Source organism: Carassius gibelio, chromosome B17 (genome assembly GCF_023724105.1).
Source record: "Carassius gibelio isolate Cgi1373 ecotype wild population from Czech Republic chromosome B17, carGib1.2-hapl.c, whole genome shotgun sequence".
In the NCBI taxonomy this organism is placed as follows: Eukaryota; Metazoa; Chordata; class Actinopteri; order Cypriniformes; family Cyprinidae; genus Carassius; species Carassius gibelio.
In genome coordinates, this window is record NC_068412.1 from 28,338,110 (window position 1) to 28,363,057 (window position 24,948).

The 24,948-nt window shown below is 35.2% G+C and overlaps 2 protein-coding genes across 4 annotated transcripts in view; one reads left to right on the forward strand and one right to left on the reverse strand.

Moving 5' to 3' along the window:
- Positions 1–357, reverse strand: part of inf2 (inverted formin 2) — a 28,099-nt gene extending 27,742 nt beyond the window's left edge. For all 3 annotated transcript variants that reach the window (XM_052581090.1, XM_052581089.1, XM_052581091.1), the window contains exon 1: positions 199–357. The gene's annotated coding sequence lies outside the window, so the exon portion shown is untranslated. The remainder of the gene's footprint in view (positions 1–198) is intronic.
- Positions 358–1,715: 1,358 nt separating this feature from the next.
- dnajc17 (DnaJ (Hsp40) homolog, subfamily C, member 17) overlaps positions 1,716–24,948 on the forward strand; it is a 48,722-nt gene continuing 25,489 nt past the window's right edge. Inside the window, exons 1-10 of the mRNA XM_052581096.1 lie at positions 1,716–1,945; positions 4,848–4,917; positions 9,752–9,810; positions 10,942–11,029; positions 11,464–11,540; positions 12,462–12,561; positions 17,812–17,861; positions 19,238–19,315; positions 22,472–22,552; positions 24,587–24,697. Coding sequence (XP_052437056.1) covers positions 1,868–1,945; positions 4,848–4,917; positions 9,752–9,810; positions 10,942–11,029; positions 11,464–11,540; positions 12,462–12,561; positions 17,812–17,861; positions 19,238–19,315; positions 22,472–22,552; positions 24,587–24,697 — 792 coding nt within the window. The 5' untranslated portion in view covers positions 1,716–1,867. The remainder of the gene's footprint in view (positions 1,946–4,847; positions 4,918–9,751; positions 9,811–10,941; positions 11,030–11,463; positions 11,541–12,461; positions 12,562–17,811; positions 17,862–19,237; positions 19,316–22,471; positions 22,553–24,586; positions 24,698–24,948) is intronic.

Sequence of the window (24,948 nt, forward strand, 5' to 3'; positions counted from 1 at the left end):
ACCAAATCGACCGAAAATCGAGCTTAATCTCCAAAACATGGCTATTTTTCGTCCTCAGCATCATAATGATGATGTATACCCACCGATTTAGGACACTACTTCAGGTGTTTGTCTTCAACTTGGTTTTACTTGAACTCAGGTGTGTTTTAAAAGGGGGAACACGTAATTTTTAAGACATTGAATATTAATTTCTCCTACCTGTGATTCAGCAAGTGTTCTTTATGATGTGATGAAGAGGAGGACTGACGCAAAGAGACACTTTCCGTGCGTCTCTCCTAAAAGTTTGAAGTATTCCGGGCGGATGAGGGTGAGATTGTTAAATTGACTCTCGCCGCTGATGATACATGTGCTGACCACGCCCACTGAGGGCGGCGGGGCGGGGCTTAACGCGCTACTCCGCCAATCCAAACATTCCAGGAAACTTTAGGACTGCATCTGCGAATGTGCAGGAGTATGTAAAACTACTAGACTTTTTAAATCAACAGTTCAACCAAAAAAAATTAAATGTGCTAAAAATGTGTTCCCCCTCAGGCCTTCCTGAGTTTGTTACTACATCAGGTTTGGAGAAATGTAGCATCGCATCAGTGTCTCATCAATGGATGCTCTGGAGTGCATAGGTTTGGACTCTCATTCTAACGACACTTCCATTGATGAGACACCAATGCAATGCTACATTTCTCCAAATCAGCATGTTGATAAATGAGATTCTGCACGTCATGCATGTTTGAGAGATTCAGTGAGGATAAACTGAATTAGTGTCACTCACAGCTGAAACATGCGTGATCGAAAAAGAGAAGGGAATGATTCAATGAATATACAAAGAAAATAATCTAATGATTATGAATCAAGTTAGGTTTTATTTGCATAAATGCAAGATCAAATTGGCATGTTTTAGCAGTTTAGAATAGATAATTCTGTCATAAAAAGTGTTCATTCCTCCATGCAACAGTGTGTTATAGAAATATAAACATGCTAAATGAATACACTGACTTTGAACAGTATAGGTTTTTAATGTTTTTAATCACCAAGCCTGCATTTATTTGATCCAAAGTACAGCAAGAAGAGTAGAAAATATGAAATATTTTATTTATTTTAATAATAAAAAAGAAACATGATAAATTGTTCCTTGAGTAGCAAATCAGCATATTAGAATGCTGTACTGTAAGTGAACATTTTCTATATAAATATAATGTAAAAATATTTCACAATATTACCGCTTTTACTGATTAATTTTGGTTTAAAATAAATGCAGTCTTGGTGAGCAGAAGAGTATTCTTAAAAAAAAAATTATCTAACTGTTCAAAAACTTCTGATTCGGTAGTTTACATGTAAAATCATTAAAAAATGTGTCACTTGAAATAAAATAAACATTAACTGAAATAAAAATAAAATATAAAAACTTTTCAGTTTCAGTTTTTTCAAGCAACATTTCTCATTTATATTTAGTTTAACTTGATGTGGTAAAATAGCTAAAAATAAAAATAAAGTAAGAATTGAAACCAAAATAATGTAAAAAGAAAAAAAAATGTGTTAATAAATAAAATAAAAAATAAAAACTTTTTTTCAGCAACATTTATCTTTTTAATTTAGTTTAACTTAAAAATAACTTTATTGGGCATTGAAACCCAAATAAAAACTGGTTATGATTATTATGACAAGGCTAAAACAACGCTTGATGTGATTTGTTGATAATGAAGGCGCGTTTCCTCCTCCAGGCCTGAAGGGGCGCTGCACTCCTTCTGCCATCACATGTCAACACACTCCAAATCGCGCAGAAGAACTCTTCAAACCGCTGCTGAGGAAACCACGAATATTATTTTCACACGTTTCTTGTTTTATTGCTTGTTTTATTTACTGAAATTGAATCATGGCGTCAACAAAAGAGCTCCTAGAGATGGATCTTTACGCTTTACTGGGGATAGAATCGAGCGCGACAGAGAAACAGGTGCGTGAGTCTGTGAGCTGTTTGTGTCAGTCATACAGATATTAATAATCATCTGTTAAAGTATACACAATAACTATAAAATACGAGTGTAACGGTGTTGTTTAATCACTCGTGGAGGTTAAAGAGGAAATGTTTGGTGCTCGGATTATGAGTAGAAGAAACTGAAGTGTTTAGGTGTCAGAACATGAGCAAAATACTGATTTATTAGTGTGTTTACTTTAGGTTATGGTTCATATTTAATTGAATCCTCTACCAGAGGCTTGTAATGACATACGTCTGTGTATATTATATGTTTTAAAGATGGTTTAGACATAAAGACACTCATATTGGTTTCTGTAGGTAAACACAGATATTAAAGACAGCTTGTTAATAAATAATATTGTTTTAGACGAGAATTTTGAGTGTAAAATGTTTGAGGAATCGTTTGTCACTTACATTATAGTACAGTATAGTACAGTATAGTAGAGTATAGTAGAGTATAGTAGAGTATAGTAGTGATGAGGCAGTTTGTGGCCAGTAGGTGGCGCTGTCTGTCCTTTCCAGAGTAGATTTGTTGTTACTGAAGAAATGTCCAGATCAGAATTTCACCCTAAAATCACTAAACCAATATAATGTTTTAAGGAGTATATATAATTAATATCGGTACATTAAATGTATATTATATAATATTATTAAGAATTTGATTGTATATTAATTATTTTTTAAATTGTGCATTTATTATTTTCACAATATAATTTATCATATTAAATGTATTTAATTTTCTGTATTATAGTTATTTAATTTTTAATATCATTTAAATTATTATTATTTAAAAGTATTTAATATTATGAATTATATTATAACTATATATATATATATATATATATATATATGTGTGGGTTTGTGTGTATATATATATATATATATATATATATATATATATATATATATATATATATATCATACTTGAAATATATTGTAAATTAAGTGTGTTAATAATGTATAAATATTACATTTATTCGTGCATATAATATGTTTACTGTATTATGTGTTCATGATAAATATTGAGAATATTGTGCATTCTGTACATTGTGATATACATACACACTGAAGACAGGAATTAGCTAAATTTTACATATGTACAATAGATATTAATTAAAAAAATATTAAAAATAAAATAATAGCATATATACACACAGTATATATATACTTTATACTATACTTTATGAGTCTTTGAATCATTGATTCATTTGAACGGCTGATTCATTAAGACAATAACAGTTCTGCTGTGGCTTTAAAGCTTATATTCTTATTGGCAAAACTACTAAAATATAACTCAATATTAACTTCTTATTTACTGAACACTGAGCACCAAACCTCCAGCTGTGGCTTTGAATAGATGCTAATGAATAAAAGTAAATCTCACGTTTAAAACCCTCCAGTTCAATCCTGATGAAGAGTTTTTTAGGTTAGAGACACGAATGGCGTTCACCCAGCAGCCGTCTGACTTCTGTCCAGCGCAGCATCAGACGTCTGGAACGTCACGCATCTTTAATATCTTCAGTTCATGCAACTTCTGTAGCCATGTTCAGCTGTTTAATCAAACTGTGGACTGTGACACTCGAGACGACATGTGAACCGGAGATAGATCTGAGTCTGGATGAAGTCTAAGAAGTGTGTTTGAGCTGCAGGAAACTCATCATGTCAAGCCTGAACAGCACTTTTTAAGTTTTCAAGTTTATTGAAAGTTTATTTATTGAAAGTATAATTAGCTTTTTTGAGAGTAATATTGGATGCATCAAGCGTATCTCATAATTATGAGATAAAAGGCCATAATTATTATGAGATAAAAATAATGAGGAAAAAAGTAAAAGATGTGACATAGAAAGTCGTTAACTTATGACTTTAAAATTTACAGGATTTTTTTTTTTTTAATGAAATAGTTTATTGAAATTTTGTGTATATTTATAAAGGTTTGCTTTTTTTGAGAGTAATATTTGATGCATCAGGCTTTCATTGCTTTATGAGATAAAAAGTTACAATTATTATGAGATAAAAATAAAAATGATGAGGAAAAAAGTAAAAGATATGAGATATAAAGTCAAAAAAACAAAAACAAAAAAAAAGTATTTTATGGAATTAAAACTTTATTAAAAAAAAAGTTATCATGTTTTTAATGCGTGTCATAGTCTGATATTGTTAAAATATGGAGGAAAAACAGCTCAATTATATTTATATTTTCTGAAGACACAAATTGAGAAAACATGCAATTTTGTGCAAAATGCAATATTTATATAACATTCTGATGCTTATCAAATAATTTTTTAACTTTATTTTATTCCTTTAAACTTATTTATTTTCTGTTTTTAACTTTAACTAAATTAAAATAAAATGCATTTTATTCTTGTAAATTAATTTAAATGTTGATTAATTCCAACATGCATCTTTTAGAGGTCATAAATTATTAATGGTTATGAATTATATGATCACAAACAAATGAAGGTCATATTTGCCTGTAAACTGAACTCTGAATGGAAATAATTGGCTGTGATTTATAAGGAAAGTGTTTTCATGAGTTAGCTTCATGATGAGTGTAAGAGCAGCTGGACAGATGTGAGGATCAGCCGATGTGGATGTGTTGGTCTCTGTCAGCTGATAGACAGCGTCTGATGAGAAACACACCAAGAGACGCACGGTTCACATTCCCAGAGGCTCATGGGAGTTCAGAGACGTGTGCACGGAGCCGGTCTATTGTTATAACACATCTCTGAAGCTTCAGGACTTCCAGGAAAGAGTCTGCAGTTATGGCCAGTGTTTTGCATATAATGGGTTTCCTGTGAAATATGTGCATTCAGCCGAAACGAGGGAGAAATGTGATGAATGCAGAGAACGGCGGGTGATTCTTCTCTGTCCTCTTCTGCAGATCAAGAAAGCGTACCGACAGAGAGCTCTGTCCTGTCATCCTGATAAAAACCCTGACAATCCCAAAGCTGGTGAGACACACACACACACACACACACACACACACGAGACACAGACCTGACCCAGAGAAATCATCAATACAACATGATAGAAGATAGAAATCATTTCATATTCAATTCAGTCCTAAATGTCTTTCTTTCTTTCTTTCAATCTTTCTTTCAATCTTTCTTTCAATCTTTCTTTTTCTTTCTTTCTTTTTTTCAATCTTTCTTTTTCTTTCTTTCAATCAATCTTTCTTTCCTTCTTTTTCACTCTTTCCTTCTTTCAGAATGTTATTTGTTTGTCCGTTTTATTTCTGTTTATTCCCACATTTTTTTGTATTTAAACCTTATTTTTTATATTTTATATTTATTACAAACTTTTTATTCTTTCCGCTTGTTTTCTGTTTATTTTTAACAATTTTATTTTTTTTAAATGTTTTATTATTATTATTATTATTATTTTTTTATCTAAACTTTAGTTTTTTCCCCCTGTATTTATTTTTGTACATTTTTAATTATTTCCTTTATTTTTTGTATTTTAACTGTATTTTTATTATTTTAAACCACTTGTTTTCTGTTTATTTTTAATTTAATTTTATTCTTTTAAACATTTTATTCTTTTTATTTATTTATATATAATCTTTCTTTCTTTCTTATTTATTTTTGTAACTTTTTAATTCTTTCCTTCATGTTTTGTATTTTAACTTTATTTTTATTCTTCCACTTGTTTAATGTTTATTTGTAACTTTATTTGTTTATATGTTTTATTTATTTATTTATTTAAACTTTTGTTCTTTCCTGTATTTATTCCGTTTTTATTTTTGTAACATTATTATTTCCTTATTTTTTTTATATTTTAACTGTATTTTATTCTTTCAAACCTTTAAAAACATTTTATTCTTTTCCACTAGTTTTAATTTTAACTAGATTTTATTCTTTTAAATGTTTTTTTCTTTCTTTCTTTTTTCTTTCTTTCTTTCTTTCTTTCTTTCTTTCTTTCTTTCTTTCTTTCTTTCTTTTTTCTAAATGTTTTTTGTTGTTTCGTTTATTTATTTATTCCCACATGTATGTTTCCATATTTAAATACATATTTAATATATATATATATATATATATATATATATATATATATATATATATATATATATATATATATATATATATATTTTATTATTATAATTTGTTTTCTATTTATTCTTACATTTCTGTCTCTTGTATGATAATTAGGTGGTCTGGACTGACTTGCCATTGACTTGTTGACTGGACACATATATGCTTTATTTTTCCCCTTATCTATATATCTCTAAAGGAATGTTTCTAATATAAATCAGGTTAATTCCCTGGCTCTCTCTGATCCTGTGCTGTTATATCATCTAACATCAGTGTCGTAGTTTAATGAGTGTCTGTGATGTCACATGATTTCTGAATCCGTTGTTTTAGCCGTTAGTTCAGCTGATGTTTGTCCTTGTTCAGAAAGAGCATAAACTCCTGTTTTCCAGCATCTGAGCCTTTGAGAGAAACCCTGCAGTAAATCATTAAAACAGGGCACTAAATTAGGGTTATGAGAGCGAGGGCGAGTCTCACGCAAGCCTGTCAAGAACACGACGAGATCATATTTCACTTCCAGATCACAACTAATTATAGTTTGCAAAGGACTGTTTTCACGACAATTAAGTGCTTTTAACTCCACCGAATTCTCTTCATATTCAAATTCTCATTTTTAATTACTACATACGTAAGTTTTGATTATTTATAATTCGAGTTCTGCTTTATTTAAAAAAAAAAAAAACATTTTAAAAGTATTTATTTATTTCATATAATTTTTATTGTTTTTATTATATATTATGAATATTACAATTATTATAATATTATATTGAATAAAAATATAAATAGTGCTTGTTTTAATAAAAAATATATTATAATAAAAAAATTATAATCTGTATTTATTATTCCTGGTATTTAAACTGCTGCCTTGTTTGAATAAAAACAATATTTTCTTATAAAATACTAAAATGCTTGTTTGTACTAAATTATGTAGAAATATATTATTGTTTTTATTTTTAAGAAAATTATTATAAATATATTATTACAATTATGATATTATTTTACATTTAATAAAATATAAATAGTACTTATTTTAATAAAAAAAGTATATTATTATAAAAATGCTAATAATTTGTATTTGTTAATCCTGGTATTTTAAATGCTACCTTGTTTGAATTAAAAGTAAAATACTTAAATCTTTAAATGCATTAAATTATACAGAAATATCATTGTTGTATTTTCATTGAAAATTATTCTAAATATATTATCACAATTATCATATTCTATATTTAATAAATTAGAAATAGTACTTATTTTTTATTTAAAAAATACTTATTACACAAATGTGAATCTAATTTGGATCACTATAAACTATAAATATAAACTGTATCCATGCATTACTGTAAAAGGGAAAAGTAGCTTAATTGTTGTGAAAATAATGTTGCAATTGCATGAACACATTAATCTTTTTTTTATGTTGTTGCAAAACATAATCCTACAAAATGTTTCAGTTGATTTTGGAGGGACATTATTTTCATGAGAATTCAAGCTCAAAGTTAACCGCATCAAGCCACTGTAGATCAGATACGGTTAAAATCATGGCTCAAACCCAAGACAAGCACAACTGAGACCAAACATTCGGAGCAGATCGAGGCAGCATGACATAAGACGAGACGTAACGAAAGCATGTGGCTTCTCTTAGACCCCCCGTGACTCAGAACATGTGCATAATCAGAGCTGGGAAAATCACTCAGTGTCAGGAGAAATGCAGCGTGGACGAAGATGGCGTGTTCGAGGGCCGTGTTTTTCTCCCTGCGGTCTCCCGAGGCCTTCAACAATTCCTGATTAAGTCAAAACGGGGAAACGAGGCATAATGGGTTATGGTGCAGGTTTGCTTTCTCAGAAACCATGGGATATTGAGAGTATGACCATATGGCCGCTCACGCGAGAGCACAGGGGTCAGGCAGAGGTCACGCTTCACTGGCGGCAGTTTGGAATAATTCAGAGTTTTAAATGCTTTTGAAACAAGGGTTTTATGCTCAGCAGGACTGCGTTTATTTAATGAAAAGTGTAGTAAAAATAGTGAAAATGTTTTATCATTTAAAACATCTGTTTTCTGTGTGAATCTGTGTTAAAATATAATTTATTTCTGTGATGCTCCGTTGTATTTTCAGCATCATTCCTCCAGTCTTCAGTGTCACATGATCTTCAGAAATCATTCTAAGATTAAAAAATCATTATAACAGTCTAGTTTAGAAAAAAGTAAATGCACAAATAAATAGAAAATATATTATTAATAATATTATTAAATTAAGAAACAGCCTAAAATATTCACAAATTATTAAAATATTATTATTATATAGTGTTTTTTAAAATAAAAATATATTAAAGTCACGGTAAATAATTGCAAAAAAATTATAATATGCCCAATGCATTACAGTAAAGGAGAGAAGGTGCTTGAATATATATTTTTTTATATTTTTAACAATACCTTTCTCTTCATCTGTGAATCCTGAAAAATACAATGCATGATTTCTGAAGATCATGTGACACTGAAGACTGGAGGAATGATGCTGAAAATACAGCGGAGCATCACAGGAATAAATTACACTTTAACACAGATTCACACAGAAAACAGATGATTTAAAACCTAATATTATTTCACTATTTTAGATCCAATAAGCAGTCTGGTTGAGCAGAAGAGGCTTGGTTCAGACGCGTGTTGACCTGGTTTGCGTGCGCTCTGTTAATGGAGCAGGTATCTCAGTAACTGGAGCCGAGGGCTGCCGGGGGTCTCTGGGGGGGGGGAAGCGGAGCTCGCAGACGCTTGTTAGCGCAGAGCAGAACCAGTCGTGCCCTCAGAGTCATTAGGGGTCCGGCGGCCCCTCGTACGCTTCGGCAGGGACCCGCGTTTACACGCAGCGGGGTGTCATTAACAGGAACAGCTTTCGTGAGAGCGCCAGCACCCCGCTGTAATGAAGGAAACATGTTCGTTAGCAGGACTCACACTCAACTATATATATACATTATATCCTGGATCACGAACCAGTACATTTCGTTAAATTGAGATGTTTGCGTGATCTGAAAGCTGAAGAAATCATCTCTCCATTGATGTGTGGTTTGTTATGTACACGTATGTTTCATATTATAATAATAATAAAAAAATAAGTACACCACACTGTGTTTTAATAGTGAATGTGTATCTTAATTATTAATATTTTTATGTATATTTACTTAATTATTTTGGTGGGAAGGGCTAATATGGGATTAAATTTTGCAATTAAAACAACAAATAAATAAATATTTCTATGTTACTTGATCATTATTCAAAGTTTATGCATGTTTCGAATCATTATTTTGGGAGGAAGTGATAGCATGTTATGAATTAATTTTATTATTTGATAAAGATTAAAACAACACACAAGTGATTAAAAACAGTTTGATGTACTGTGTATGAATCTGTAAATAATGTATTGTTTTTATTGTCATGTGCATTTTAGTTATTTATTTTGGCGAAAAATGGTAACGTGGTGTAAAAATGTTTTGCAGTTATATTTTTTAGAAAAAAAATTATTAAATAGGCAAGTGTTTAAAGTTGTTGAAATAGTCGTTGATATGAAATAACTGTTGAGTTTCAATAAATGCACTGAAGAGGAAAAGTTAATAAAACATTCTATGATCTAATGCTTTTAAAGAAATGATCAGATCTAGTTTTCTAAGCTTGCATTGTTTCCTCAGGGATGTTTGAACACATGTGCGTTCTGATACCAGTGTTTCAGACTGGTGTGAATGTGATTGAGTCGTTTCTTCTTCTCTGCAGCGGAGCTCTTTCATCAGCTGTCTCAGGCTCTGGAGGTTCTGACCGACGCCGCTGCCAAAGTGAGGAGCATCTTTTGTTTTTCGTTTTACCAAAAAAAATAAATAAATGAATGCATTTCAGAATTCTAAAAGTTTTGGGAGTGTGATGTTTTTTCAGTAGATTTAAAAAAAGTCAATTTTCCACCTGATACATTTTTTTTAAGAATCTGGAAAAATGCATATTCATAATACAGATTAATGACTTTTCTAGGTCTATAAATCTTAGTTTTAAACACCTCTAAATAATCCACGTTTTCCAGGCATATACAGAAAAACTGGTTCTTTAGAGACCTATTTCTAATGAGAAATGTCTGATCTGATGTTTAAATGAAATCATCTTGAGGTCCTCTCACACTGAATTGTGACCCAGGAGCACAAAACCACTCATAAGGGTCTAAATTTTGGATTTATTAATGATCTGAAAGCTGAATAAATCATCTCTTCATTGATGTGTTGTTTTGTTCGGAGGACAATATTTGTCTGAGATGCAACTACCGTATTTTTCGGACTATAAGTCGCACCTGAGTAAAAGTCGCATCAGTCCAAAAATAGGTCATGATGGGGAAAAAAAACATATATAAGTCGCATTTATTCAGAACCAAGAACCAAGAGAAAACATTACCGTCTCCAGCCGCCAGAGGGCGCTCTATGTCTTCAGTGTAGACTACAGGAGAACTGAGCAGCACAGAGCGCCCTCTGGCGGCTGGAGACGGTAATGTTTTCTCTTGATTCATGTCAAATTAATTTTGATAAATAAGTCGCACCTGACTATAAGTCGCAGGACCAGCCAAACTATGAAAAAAAGTGTGACTTATCTGGAATCTGAGGGAGTAAAAAAATCTAAATATTGAGAAAATCATCTTTAAAGTTGTTCAGATGAAGTTCTTAGCAATGCATATTACTAATCAAACATTAAGTTTTGATATATTTACAGTAGGAGATTTACTAAATATCTTCATGAACATGATCTTTACTTAATATCCTAATGATTTTTGTCATAAAAGAGAAATGTATAATTGTGACTCATACAGTGTATTGTTGTCTATTTCTATAAATATACCCCAGAGACTTGAAACTGCTTCTGTGCTGCAGGGACACTGATATAAATACTGTTCATTTGATCATTTGCACATTTGTTTCTCTTTCCTCCAGGCTGCTTACGATAAGATCCGTGCCGCTAAGAAACAAGCGGAGGAGAGAAACAGAAAGCTAGACGACAAGAGGAAGAAGATTAAACTCGGTCAGCTACTCTTCATCAAATACTCTCACTTCTGCTCCGTTATCACGGGAACACATCGATTGTGTGCAGGCATGTTTCTGCCAAGAGACGAGAAAAAAAATCTTTTTCAAGAACAAAAACAATTCCTAGAAAAAAAGTCTTAAAAGCAAGATATAATCTCATTCAGTGCGATTCTTGAGTTTGTCTAACTTTTTTTCCCATCATTGAATAAAAAATAAAAAAGATAATTGCAACTTTATATCTCATACATTTTGCAGTTGCTTTTTTTTATTACACGGCAGAACGGTTTCACAAAGGTTTGCAAGGAAACAAATTCAGGATTGCTATTTAAAAAGTCAAAGTTGCATTTTTAAATGTTTATTTCTTGGCAGAAACGAGCTGCTTTATGATTGTCTGTGTAATGCATGTGACATAATTGTTGTATTTTTGTGTAGATTTGGAGGCGCGTGAGCGACAGGCAGATAATGTGAAAGCAGACGAGGTTCAAATCACCCGCACATTAGAAGAAGAGGTCAGAGCTTTGTGTGTGTGTGTGTGTGTGTGTGTGTGTCCACTAAACGCTTGTGATGTTATTAAAAGAACAGTTCACCCAAAAATGAAGATATGCAGAAAATATCCTCACCCTCAGTTCATCTGAGATCAGGATGAGTTTGTTTCTTCATCAGGTTTGTAGAAATGTAGCACTGCATCAGTGTCTCATCAATGGATGCTCTGCAGTGAATGGGTGCCGTCAGAATGAGAGTCTGATAAAAACATCCCAATAATCCACAGCACTCCAGTCCATCAGTGAACATCTGGAGAAGACAGATGTGAAAAAGTGCTGTTTAAATCTGTTTAAACGCTGCTTGATCTGTGCAGATTTCTCTCCTGATTCAGACCAGAACACTTGTTCACTGGAGGAAGTGTTATTATGGATTATAGACTCTATGTGTTTGAGTTAAAATCATCTTAATGCTGGATGTGTTTCAGGTTTAGTCTTCTCCAGATGTTCACTGATGGACTGGAGTGCTGTGGATTATTGTGATGTTTTTATCAGACTCTCATTCTGACGGTACCCATTCACTGCAGAGCATCAACTGATGAGACACTGATGCAGTGCTACATTTCTACAAACCTGATGAAGACACAAACTCATCCTGATCTTGGGTGGCACTGAGGGCGAGCACATTTTCAACAAATGTTAATTCGTGGATGAGCTTTTCCTTTAACACGCATACGTTTCTGTCTGTCTACTGTCTTGATTCTGTCTGCTCTTCTCTCCCGTGCTGCAGTAATGCCTCGTTTGAGTCAGTAGGTGTCAGTGTTTGTCGTGTGGAGTCTGAGTGACTGTGGGTTACTGCGGGTCACGCCGGCTGAAGTACACAGAGTATTGTTTTGCTTATGAATATAATAATTCTGGGAATGCGTGTGGTTGTGTGTTTCTGTGTTGTAGATCGCCCGTCTGAGGGAGGAAGGATCACGAGAACTACAGGAGCAACAGAGACTCATACGAGAGCAGATCCAGAGAGAGAGAGGCATTTACACAGGCACAGGTGCCTAAACACACTCTCACACACATTTACATTGATGCATCTGGCTTATGCATTTAGCCAAAGCACTTGCACATTGCCATGAAAGCATATATGTGTTATTGTTATAAACTGGTTTAGTATGGTTCATGCATGCAACGCCGGGTCATGGGTTTGATTTTTAGGAAATGCGTGATTATATGCATTATGCCTTAAATGCACTGGAAGAGACTTTAGATAAAAGCATCTGGCAAGTGCATTAAAATATACAAATGTCAAATGTAATGTTTATGTACAGTGCATTTATTTTACATTTGAGCGTCTAAATGAGGACATACCATCCTTATTTCTTGCTATTAAACTAAAATGTGATATTAGATAAATAAAGCCACATAGATATTTATAGAAATATTTCACCTAAATATAAACATGTTTTTGTCATATACTCTCCTTCACGTTGTTCCAAACTATTAATCAAAATTTATAGTGCAATAATAGTTTATCATTTGAAAATGAATAAATTAAGGCAGCCATAAATAGTAGTATTATAATTTTACAGTTGTACTTTAGATTAAAATTATATTATTGTAAATTATATGATTATTATATTATTTACAGTGAAATATTACACTGAGATTATTTCTTATGTTATTTAATATTTAATTTAATAAAAATATTTTTTGTAATTATTTTATTTCATTTTTGTAATAATAAAATGTGAATATATTAATATGACTAAATTATTATAATTATTTAATTATTATGTATTACCATGTATTATTCAATCATAACAATAATAATGATAATGGTTATTATTATTATTATTATTATTATTATTATTATTATTATAATACAGTCAAATTTTTCAGCCCTACAAACAAACAGAGCATTTTAAATCACACTCACAATTGTTATCTGAGGCCAAATATTGCAGCCCTATTTTATACTTATATGAGTTTCTTCTATTGAACACAAAAGAAGATATTTTTTTATGAGTTTTGAGAATCAAACAATATTAGACTCCATTGGACAAAAAAAACAAAAAAAACATGATTGAAACATGTTTTGCAGGAAACACTACGTAACACATTTCGGGAATGAGATGAGAGTGAGTAAATAATGACAGAATGATGATTTCTGTGTGACCTGTCCCTTTAAGGCCTAAAATACAAACCTGGAGTTACACAATCTTTTTTTTTTTATCGTTTCCTCATTAGTCCAAGAATCATGTTTATGTGCCTTTAATTCTTTCATTTGCCCAGTAATTTTTTTTATTGTGATTATTGTGTTGTTTTCTGGAACGCACAGCGCTCACAGCATCAGAAACAGCTGCAGCGTTTGCTTTATTACCAATGCAGGGATAATAAAGAGATAATATTGTCCTTGTTACTGTAAATACTGATTTTACCACACGCAACACACAGCTGTTCATTACTCAGTTAATTTCATAATAATTGATTATTATATTTAGTAAATAGGTAAATTCAGCCATTTACTTACTAATTTATATGTTAGATTAAAAATATTGTACACACACACTGATGCTGATGGGCAAATCTCCATAGAAGAAAACACAGGAGTGATGGACAGAGAGAGTGATGTACAGAGAGAGGGATGGGCCGAGAGAGTGATGGACCGAGAGAGTGATGTACAGAGAGAGTGATGGGCCGAGAGAGTGATGGGCCGAGAGAGTGATGGGCCGAGAGAGTGATGGGCCGAGAGAGTGATGGACAGAGAGAGAGATGGACAGAGAGAGTGATGGGCCGAGAGAGTGATGGACCGAGAGAGTGATGCGCCGAGAGAGGGATGGGCCGAGAGAGGGATGGGCCGAGAGAGTGATGGACCGAGAGAGTGATGGACCGAGAGAGTGAAGAACAGAGAGAGTGATGTACAGAGAGAGTGATGGACTGAGAGAGGGATTGACAGAGAGAGTGATGGACAGAGAGAGTGATGTACAGAGAGAGGGATGGACCGAGAGAGTGATGTACAGAGAGAGTGATGGGCCTAGAGAGGGATGGACCGAGAGAGTGATGGACCGAGAGAGTGATGGACCGAGAGAGTGATGGACCGAGAGAGTAATGGACCGAGAGAGTGATGGACCGAGAGAGTGATGGGCCGAGAGAGGGATGCGCCGAGAGAGGGATGGGCCGAGAGAGTGATGGACCGAGAGAGAGAGTGATGGGCCGAGAGAGTGATGGGCCGAGAGAGTGATGGCCCAGAGAGTGATGGCCAGAGAGAGGGATGGACAGAGAGAGGGATGGACAGAGAGAGTGATGGACCGAGAGAGTGATGTGCCGAGAGAGTGATGTACCGAGAGAGGGATGCGCCGAGAGAGTGATGGACCGAGAGAGTGATGGACCGAGAGAGTGATGGACAGAGAGAGTGATGGACAGAGAGAGTGATGGACAGAGAGAGTGATGTACAGAGAGAGTGATGTACAGAGAGAGTGATGGACCGAGAGAGAGTGATTAGATTAGATTAGATTAGATTCAACTTTATTGTCATTATGCAGAGTACAAGTACAGAGCTAATGAAATGCAGTTAGCATCTAACCAGAAGTGCAAGAATATAGTGTTATATATATACATAAAAGTGCAGAGTAAGTAAAGCTTATGATATACAGAATGTACAGTGGAGTTGCTATATACAATATTGATCAGAGTATATACAGAATATAAATATTAATGTAATGTAGGGATTGTATGTACATCATGAACAGAGCAAAGAATGATTATATATACATTATGAATAGCAGGAACTTGAGAACAGTAATAATAAATACAGTTGAATGAGTGTGCAAAAGTATTGTTTAACAATTATATGCAAAATAACAGTAGTGCAATTATATTTTTTGTAGAATAGTTTACTGTGCTTGTACAGTAACAGCTTTAGACAGTTTATAGTGTAATGGATTTAACCATGTGCAGTCTGTGCAAAATATGAGTAGTGCAATACATGTATGTAAAGTACTGTGACCAGTGCAGTAAAAGAGCAGGTGCAGGTTAGATTGGTGGTGTGGCGTTCAGGAGTGTCACAGCCTCAGGAAAGAAGCTCTTCCTGAGCCTACTTGTTCGAGAGCGTAGGCTTCTGTAACGCCTGCCGGATGGAAGGAGGGTGAAAAGTCCATGGTTTGGGTGAGAGACATCCTTGATGATGTTTCTTGCCCTGCCCAGACAGCGCTTCTGGTAAATGTTCTCGATGGATGTTAACTGGGTGCCGGTGATCCGTTGAGCAGTTTTCACCACCCGCTGGAGTGCTTTGCGGTCAGATGCGGAGCAATTGCTGTACCACACTGAGATGCAGTTTGTGAGTATGCTCTCAATGGTACAGCGGTAGAATTCAGAAAGGATCCTAGGACTGAGGTGAACTTTTTTAAGGCTCCGTAAGAAGTAAAGGCGCTGCTGAGCCTTTTTGACCAGGGTGGAGGTGTTTAGGGACCAGGTGAGATCATCTGAGATGTGGATGCCAAGGAACTTGAAACTCGACACACGCTCCACTACAGCTCCGTTGATGTAGATGGGTGTGTGTGCATGATTCCTAGTCCGCCTGAAGTCCACAATGATCTCCTTAGTCTTCTGGGTGTTCAGTTCCAGGTTGTTGGTGGCACACCACTCAGCCAGGTGCTGCACCTCATCCCTGTAGGCTGACTCGTCGTCATCCTTGATCAGACCTACCACCGTGGTGTCATCTGCGAATTTGATTATGGTGTTGGAGCCATAAACAGGAACACAGTCATTGGTGAATAGGGAGTACAGGAGAGGGCTAAGTACGCAGCCTTGTGGCACTCCAGTGTTCAGGGTTATGATGGAGGAGGAGAGGTTATCTAACTTAACAGACTGAGGTCTGTTAGTCAGAAAATCTAGAATCCAATTGCAGATGGGTGTGCTGATTCCAAGATGGCTGAGCTTGGAGATCAGCTTGGAGGGGATTACTGTATTAAATGCAGAACTGAAATCTATGAACAGCATTCTCACGTGTGTGTTCTGACTGTCCAGGTGGGTGAGGGCAGAGTGAAGTGCCGTTGAGATGGCGTCCTCTGTTGACCTATTGTTGCGATAGGCAAATTGGAAAGGGTCTAATGTAGCAGGGAGACAGGATTTTAAGTGGAGATGTACAGAGAGAGTGATGTACAGAGAGAGTGATGTACCGAGAGAGTGATGTACCGAGAGAGTGATGTACCGAGAGAGTGATGGACCGAGAGAGTGATGGACCGAGAGAGTGATGGACCGAGAGAGTGATGTACAGAGAGAGTGATGTACAGAGAGAGTGATGGACAGAGAGAGTGATGGACCGAGAGAGTGATGGACCGAGAGAGTGATGTACCGAGAGAGTGATGGGCCGAGAGAGTGATGGGCCGAGAGAGTGATGGGCCGAGAGAGGGATGCGCCGAGAGAGGGATGCGCCGAGAGAGTGATGGACCGAGAGAGAGAGTGATGGACCGAGAGAGAGAGTGATGGGCCGAGAGAGTGATGGCCAGAGAGAGTGATGGCCAGAGAGAGGGATGGGCCGAGAGAGGGATGGGCCGAGAGAGGGATAGGCCGAGAGAGAGAGTGATGGGCCGAGAGAGAGAGTGATGGGCCGAGAGAGAGAGAGAGAGAGAGAGAGTGATGGGCCGAGAGAGAGAGTGATGGGCCGAGAGAGTGATGGGCCGAGAGAGAGAGAGTGATGGACCGAGAGAGAGAGTGATGGGCAGACAGAGTGATGGCCAGAGAGAGGGATGGGCCGAGAGAGGGATGGGCCGAGAGAGGGATAGGCCGAGAGAGAGAGTGATGGGCCGAGAGAGAGAGTGATGGGCCGAGAGAGAGAGAGAGAGAGAGAGTGATGGGCCGAGAGAGAGAGTGATGGGCCGAGAGAGTGATGGGCCGAGAGAGAGAGAGTGATGGGCCGAGAGAGAGAGTGATGGGCCGAGAGAGTGATGGGCCGAGAGAGTGATGGGCCGAGAGAGTGATGGACCGAGAGAGTGATGGGCCGAGGGAGTGATGGGCCGAGGGAGTGATGGGCCGAGGGAGTGATGGGCCGAGAGAGTGATGGGCCGAGAGAGTGATGGGCCGAGAGAGTGATGCGCCGAGAGAGTGATGGACAGAGAGAGTGATGGACCGAGAGAGTGATGCGCCGAGAGAGTGATGCGCCGAGAGAGTGATGGACAGAGAGAGTGATGTCTGGAGGCTGGCTCTGATGTGAATGTGATGTTTGTGTCTGATTGATTGAGATCAGGTCGCTCTGTGATACCTGAGCTGATATCAAACTCATATTTGCTCTGATTTCTCTCGACAGATTCTTCAGCAGCACATCAGGGTGACAGCAATGTGACTCCTAAATTAAAGGTACATGCATGCATGTAAAAAATAAAAATGACTATAAAAAATATATGCATGGAAGCTAATATAATTTTATTTATGTGCATAGTAGTGAATAGTAGAATAGAAAAAAATTACCTATGTATTAAAGTTTATAGCTAAATTGGAAACAAATACACACACACACACACACACACACTTTTTGAATGGACTTTAAAACACATTTGTCTTCACTTTCTCAAAGGAGTCTGATTTAAAGAGTAAATGAAATTGGATCGGTGTGAGTTTTGAGAAACTCCTGAGAAATAAAACTAATACTTAATACGAGGCATAAGCCGACACTTTTTGAGAGAATCTTACACAAAATAATAAATAAATAAAAATGTATATTGATGTGCATACTAAATAATATGCTGTGATATAATATAATGTACATTATTTATTGTTTACATTAATATTCATATTTGTTACCAAAACATAAAAATAAGAACCAAGTCATTAAAATAAACAAACATGCATGTTATGTAGATAATATTATATATTGCATGTATTATTTACATTAATATACATATTTATTGCCCAAATGAAAACAAATAATGTAAAGAAATATAAATTATATTTCTTTCTTTCTCTAGATAGCTGTAATTAAGACAAAATGGTATATGCCAGTGTTATTTTAGTTTTATTGACATAGTATTATATAGTTTTATTTTTCTATTTCTATTTAATTGTAGTTTATTTTATTAATTTTGTTGTGTTTGTCTTTTTTAACAGTAAATATGATTAAAACCATTAAAATATAATATTTTTTTCTTGAAATAAAAATGAATAAAATCTATATAGACATATTTATTTATTTATATATTTTTTTTAGTCATATAAAATTGAATGGTATTTATTTAAGATTATCTGCAATCAGCATAAAAAAAAAGTTTTTAATGATTTATAAATTGTATTTTTTTCAATGGGCGATCAATATATTAAATTTACAGAAAATGAAATGTTTAGTAATGCCCAAGTACAATTATTCGTAGATTGCTATCACAAATCTAACAAACACAAATAAATGAAGTCAACTTAAAATGAAAAGAGAGAATTTAACGAAACAGAATTCATCCGTTTCTGACCACAAGGACTTTACTCAGCATCTTCAAAAAAATGCTAAAGATTAACCCCACCATCTCGTAAACATCTATTTTATTTTATTTGTTCAGAGTAATCTGTACGACATTATTTAATATGCAGCCACCTTCTCCAATTCTTCGGATACACTACAGTGATTTCTACATTACAGTATGACAACCAAAGGAGAACATGTCATAATCTTCATGAAAATGATCACAGCAGACCCATGTCATCTTTAATACCGAAGCTGATTCTCTCTTTCTTTTTCCCGTCCTCAGCTGAAGTGGAAGTGTAAAAAAGACGACGCTAGCAACGCGGGCTATTCTCACGAATGCCTTCAAAGCCTCTTCCAAAAGGTGAGTCTGCTCCGGTTTGACCTCGTGTGTGAATGAGCAGTTCGCTGCGGTTAACGAGGTCTGCATGACATCAGCCGTTAAGCGCTTTTATTCCCCTCGTGTGTGAGCTCCATTAAGTTTTGTAGCAGCGCAGAACGCTGAAGGCTACGCAGAGCACATGCCACCGCTACAGACACGTTTAGAGCCGTCTGGGGACTCTGGAAATGTGCTCTTCACATGCAACTAATGACGTCTGATTCAGTTACACACTTCTTCACACTTCCGTCTTCCTGGCTTCCGGATTGACAACAGAACAAGAATGAGTCTTTCGTTACAAATCAGAAATTATTAAAATGCTGGAACTGACGGTGCTTTACTCTACGAAGAATGAAGTGTTTGGGTGTGTTCTTCTGCTCATCAAGGCTGCATTTATTTGATCAAAAATACAGAAAAAATACAGTAATCTTGCAAAATGTTATTATGATATAAAAAAGTGGTTTCTATTTTAATATTCTTTAAAATGTAATTTATTTCTGTGATGCAAAGCTGAATTTCATAAAATAAAAAGTGTCACATGATCCTTCTGAAAACATTTTAATATGCTGATTTATTATTAGAGTTATCAACAGATAAATGTTTTTTGGGAAACTGATACTTTTTACAGAATTCTTTGATGAATGAAATAATTTATTCACAATATAAATATGTTCTAACAATTTTAATCTGTAATATCACTTCTTAACAATTTAACACATCCCTGCTGAAGAAAAATGTTAATAAAAAAAAAAAAGAAAGAATATAAATGTACGGACCCCAAACGTTTGAACAAGATTGTATATTGTATATGAAATATTTATATTTTAAATAAATGCTCTTGTTTTTAACTTTTTATTCATAAAAAAATCCTGTAAAAATTATCACAGGTTCTAAAAAAAAAAAAAAAAAAAAAAGAAGAGGCTTAATATAAATATAAATGTACGTATTTTCAAAATATTTACTCTATGTGTGTATATTTAGCAAAAGGATTTGCCAGAGCGTATTGAGAGTATCATCTGGTCTGAGTGGCTATAAAAGTTAGAAAACAAGTAAAATGTTATTTCTCTGTTGATTATATTAGAACAACTTGGAAAACAGACTAAACAGAAGATGTAAGAAGCATTATTAGAGAAAAGGGCATACTGATATATAACAGGTGAACTAACTTTACCCTGCACTGACCTCATTTGTGATATTTGTGAAAAGGCTAATGGGCTCGAGCATCAGTGTAGACAGAAGACTGCTGAAATGATGTAAGACTGGTTTGGGCGTGGGTCGAGGTCTTGGGAACTTCTGGAAACGTCTGGATGGATGAAATCGGCTTCCTTCGGGACGCGCTGCTTTGTCACTGTTGGCAGGTTTTCTCCGTTTCTGAAAGTCTGATGCATTCTGCTTTTCCCAGACAGCCGTGAAACTGATTTCAGAGATTCTCGGAAACATCTCACGCTTTCTTAAAACTTACTGGAACGTGGAGAGCGAATCTCAGGAAAGCTGTGAAGAACAGGCCCGGGTCGAGTTTGAACTCTAAACAGAAAAACGAAATAAGAGAAAGAAATAACTAATTATGTTTTGTGTGTAAAAAATAAAAAGAACACAAGAAAAAAAATATATATATATTTTTAAGTAAGATGCATTTTTTTACTTTTTTTTTTTGTCCTTGAAAATATTAGAAAAAAAGGCAAAATATTATCTATATTTTATTGCATGAGATACATTGCCATTAAAATGTTAAGAGTGTAATACATACAAAAAACAATAAAAATAAATCATAATATTTATTTCTGGTCCTGTTTGAAAAATAAAAATAAATAATAATAAAAAAATCATGTTTTCTGTAAAATAAAGCTTAATTCTTAGGATTTTTTTGGCATGAGCCAAAAGGTCAAATGTGACTGTAATTACACCTAATAATAGACTTTATTTAGCAGTAAACAGTAATATCTTATTGTGATATCGTGGTAAAATATTTTGTGATCATATTTAATAAAAAAAAAAAAAAAAGAAATAATGTTTTTTGTAAAATAAATATATATTTTTTTAAACACTTTTTATTTTTTACTGTCATGAAAATGTGACAATACAATACATTTTTACAAAAAGGTGTCCGAAAATAGAAAACTTTTTTTTTGTGGTTTAGTATCTGGTTAAATTTTCTGGGCATATTTTTAAAAAGTTGAAGATTAAGTCTATTTTAAGTCATTTTTAAAAGATTTATTGCATGAGCTTAACTGTCCTGAAAAAAATAAGACAATACAATAACCCTAAAAAAGTCCTATAATATAATTTATTTTACACAAAAGTTTTTTTAATTTTATTTTCGATATGTTTACATTTTGTGATCATATTTAACCAGAAAAAAATTTAAGTCGATTTTAAGACCTTAAAAAACTAAAAATATTTGAAAAACAAACTATAAAATAATGTAATCTATTGTAAGACCTTTTCTCAGAATTTATTGTATTTTCATGTCAATTAAGCATATTTCCTTCTGATTGTCACGACTATTTATATGACACACGAATTATTATTCTATACTGAAAAGTACACACCGCTGTAGTTTTTATTGTACTGCTTTAAATTGATGCTGATTTAAATAAAACAGTCTTTTATTATTGTAAAGTAAGACATCCAGACATTTCACCTTTGGGAGTTAAAGGTGCATTATTGTCATAACAATACAAAGAAATCCTAACACTCTTTATATTTTCTTTTAAATGTTGAGGTGAAATGGCAGTGTTTTCATAGCATTCACTCTCAGACTGTCACTGTAATGATGTTTGAACAGTGTTTAGTCTGGACGTCCTCCTTTCCGAGGGTCAAAGGTCAAATACCGACTCCAAATTCACTCCCAGAATTCCTGATTGTTTTTCGTGGAGAGGAGTGGATGGATTTCTCATGCTCCGAACAGAAATAGAGGCCGTCCTGCTGATTTATGACAGACGTTTATAAGCATACAAGACTTGGCAAGAAATGGTTTTACTCTAAAAATAGTCAAATTAAATCTGATTCTTCAGGGTCACCGTCCTTCTCACGGTTTTATGTTCTGCTTCCCTCGTTCCTGGCCACACAAAATCCAAAGCAGAGTTTTTTGCCCATTTCTGCAGCGCTCCTGGTTGAGTTTTAATGATGTTTGTGTTGCAGTATGGAGACGTCTTGAACGTTCTGATATCCAGGAAGAAGAAAGGCAGTGCTGTGGTTGAGTTTGCTTCAGCAAAAGCAGCTGTGAGGATTTCTCCAAATACACAACAAAACAAAACACTTCTTCTGTTTTATTTTCTGCATCATTTTCCAAATATTTCAGTCTCATATTGAGAAGAATCTCATCAAGACATATTGGAGGGTCATATAACAGCCCAAAATCAAAGACTGGTAATTCATATAAAAGTATTTATTGTTTTCTGGAAAAATAGAGAGAGTGTGTGTTTGTGTTTGTGTGAGAGTGTGTGTGTGTGTGTGTGTGTGAGAGTGTGTGTGTGTGAGAGTGTGTGTGTGTGAGAGTGTGAGTGAGAGAGTGTGTGAGTGTGAGAGAGTGTGAGAGAATCTGTGTGAGAGTGTGAGTGAGTGTGTGTGTGTGTGTGAGTGTGAGAGAGTGTGAGTGTGTGTGAGAGTGTGTGTGAGAGTATGAGAGAGTGTGTGTGTGTGGGAGTGTGAGTGTGAGAGAGTGTGTGAGAGTGTGAGTGAGTGTGTGTGTGTGTGTGTGAGAGTGTGTGGGAGTGTGAGTGTGAGAGAGTGTGAGAGAGTGTGAGAGAGTGTGAGAGAGTGTGAGAGTGTGTGAGAGAGTGTGAGAGTGTGGGAGTGTGTGTGAGTATGAGATCGAGTGTGAGTGTGTGTGTGAGAGAGTGTGAGAGTGTGAGTGAGTGTGTGTGTGTGTGTGTGTGTGTGAGAGAGTGTGAGAGAGTGTGAGAGAGTGTGAGAGTGTGAGTGAGTGTGTGTGTGTGTGTGTGAGAGTGTGAAAGAGTGTGTGAGTGTGTTTGTGTGTGAGAGTGTGTGTGAGAGTGTGTGTAAGAGTGTGTGTGAGAGTATGAGAGAGTGTGTGTGTGTGTGTGAGAGTGTGTGAGATAGTGTGAGTGTGTGTGACAGAGTGTGTGACAGAGTGTGAGAGTGTGTGTGTGAGTATGAGTGTGTGTGAGAGAGTGTGTGAGTGTGTGAGATAGTGTGAGAGCGAGTGAAAGAGTGTGTGAGTGTGTTTGTGTGTGAGAGTGTGTGTAAGAGTGTGTGTGAGAGTATGAGAGAGTGTGTGTGTGTGTGTGAGAGTGTGTGAGATAGTGTGAGTGTGTGTGACAGAGTGTGTGACAGAGTGTGAGTGTGTGTGAGAGTGTGTGTGTGAGTATGAGTGTGTGTGAGAGAGTGTGTGAGTGTGTGAGATAGTGTGAGAGCGAGTGAAAGAGTGTGTGAGTGTGTGTATGTGTAAGAGAGTGTGAGAGAGAGGGTGTGAGCGAGTGTGAGAGTGTGTGACAGTGTGTGTGTGTGTGTGTGTGTGTGTGTGCTCTTGTTCTTGTCTCATATCAGGACACAACTGTGTATAATGACATGGGTATGACACAGGTATTACAAGGAGAGGGAGACTTATGAGGACATAACCCATGTCCCCATTTTTCAAAACGCTTATAAATCATACAGAATGAGTTTTTTTGAGAAAGTAAAAATGCAGAAAGTTTCCTGTGAGGGTTAGGGTTAGGTGTAGGGTTGGTGAAGGGTGATAGAATATACAGTTTCTACAGAATAAACACCATTACACCTATGGGATGAACACACTTTACACAAAAACAAACATGTGTGTGTGTGTGAGAGAGAGAGAGAGAGTGTGTGTGTGCATGTGCATGCTTGCTTACATCAACATCAGTGTCACAGACGGATATTTGGAGAAATACACAACAATACACTGTATGAGTCACAATTATACATTTCTCTTTTATGACAAAAATCATTAGGATATTAAGTAAAGATCATGTTCATGAAGATATTTAGTAAATCTCCTACTGTAAATATATCAGAACTTAATGTTTGATTAGTAATATGCATTGCTAAGAACTTCATCTGAACAACTTTAAAGATGATTTTCTCAATATTTAGATGTTTTTGCTCCCTCAGATTCCAGATTTTTAAATAGTTGTATCTCAGACAAATATTGTCCTCCGAACAAACCACACATCACTGAGAGATCATTTATTCAGATGATGATGATGCATACATCTCAAAGGTTTTGTGCTCCATGAGTTTTTAATGAGATTCAGTCTTCTCTGTGCTCTCATTCAGGACCTGGCGTTTAAAAACGAGACCGGTCTGAGTGGAAACCCTCTGAAAATCACATGGTTGGAAGGACAACCGGCTCCAGCGTCACACATCGACTCCTTCAGCGCAGAACAGGTACAGCGAAGCTCAGAAAACAGCACAAAATCACTGGAAAAAACCTGTTTTATATATGCATTGTGACGGTAATTAAGCACATTCCCTCACATGTGTTTATATTGTTTACTTTTTAGTCCCATTTTCTCAACAATGATCTTCATCACATTAAACATTTTTATGCAAAATTACATTTCTTCAGATTTTAGGCTTTAATGCATGGACTCTCATTTCCTCTGTTGACTAAACAAATCTGAAAAAGTCAGAGTAGT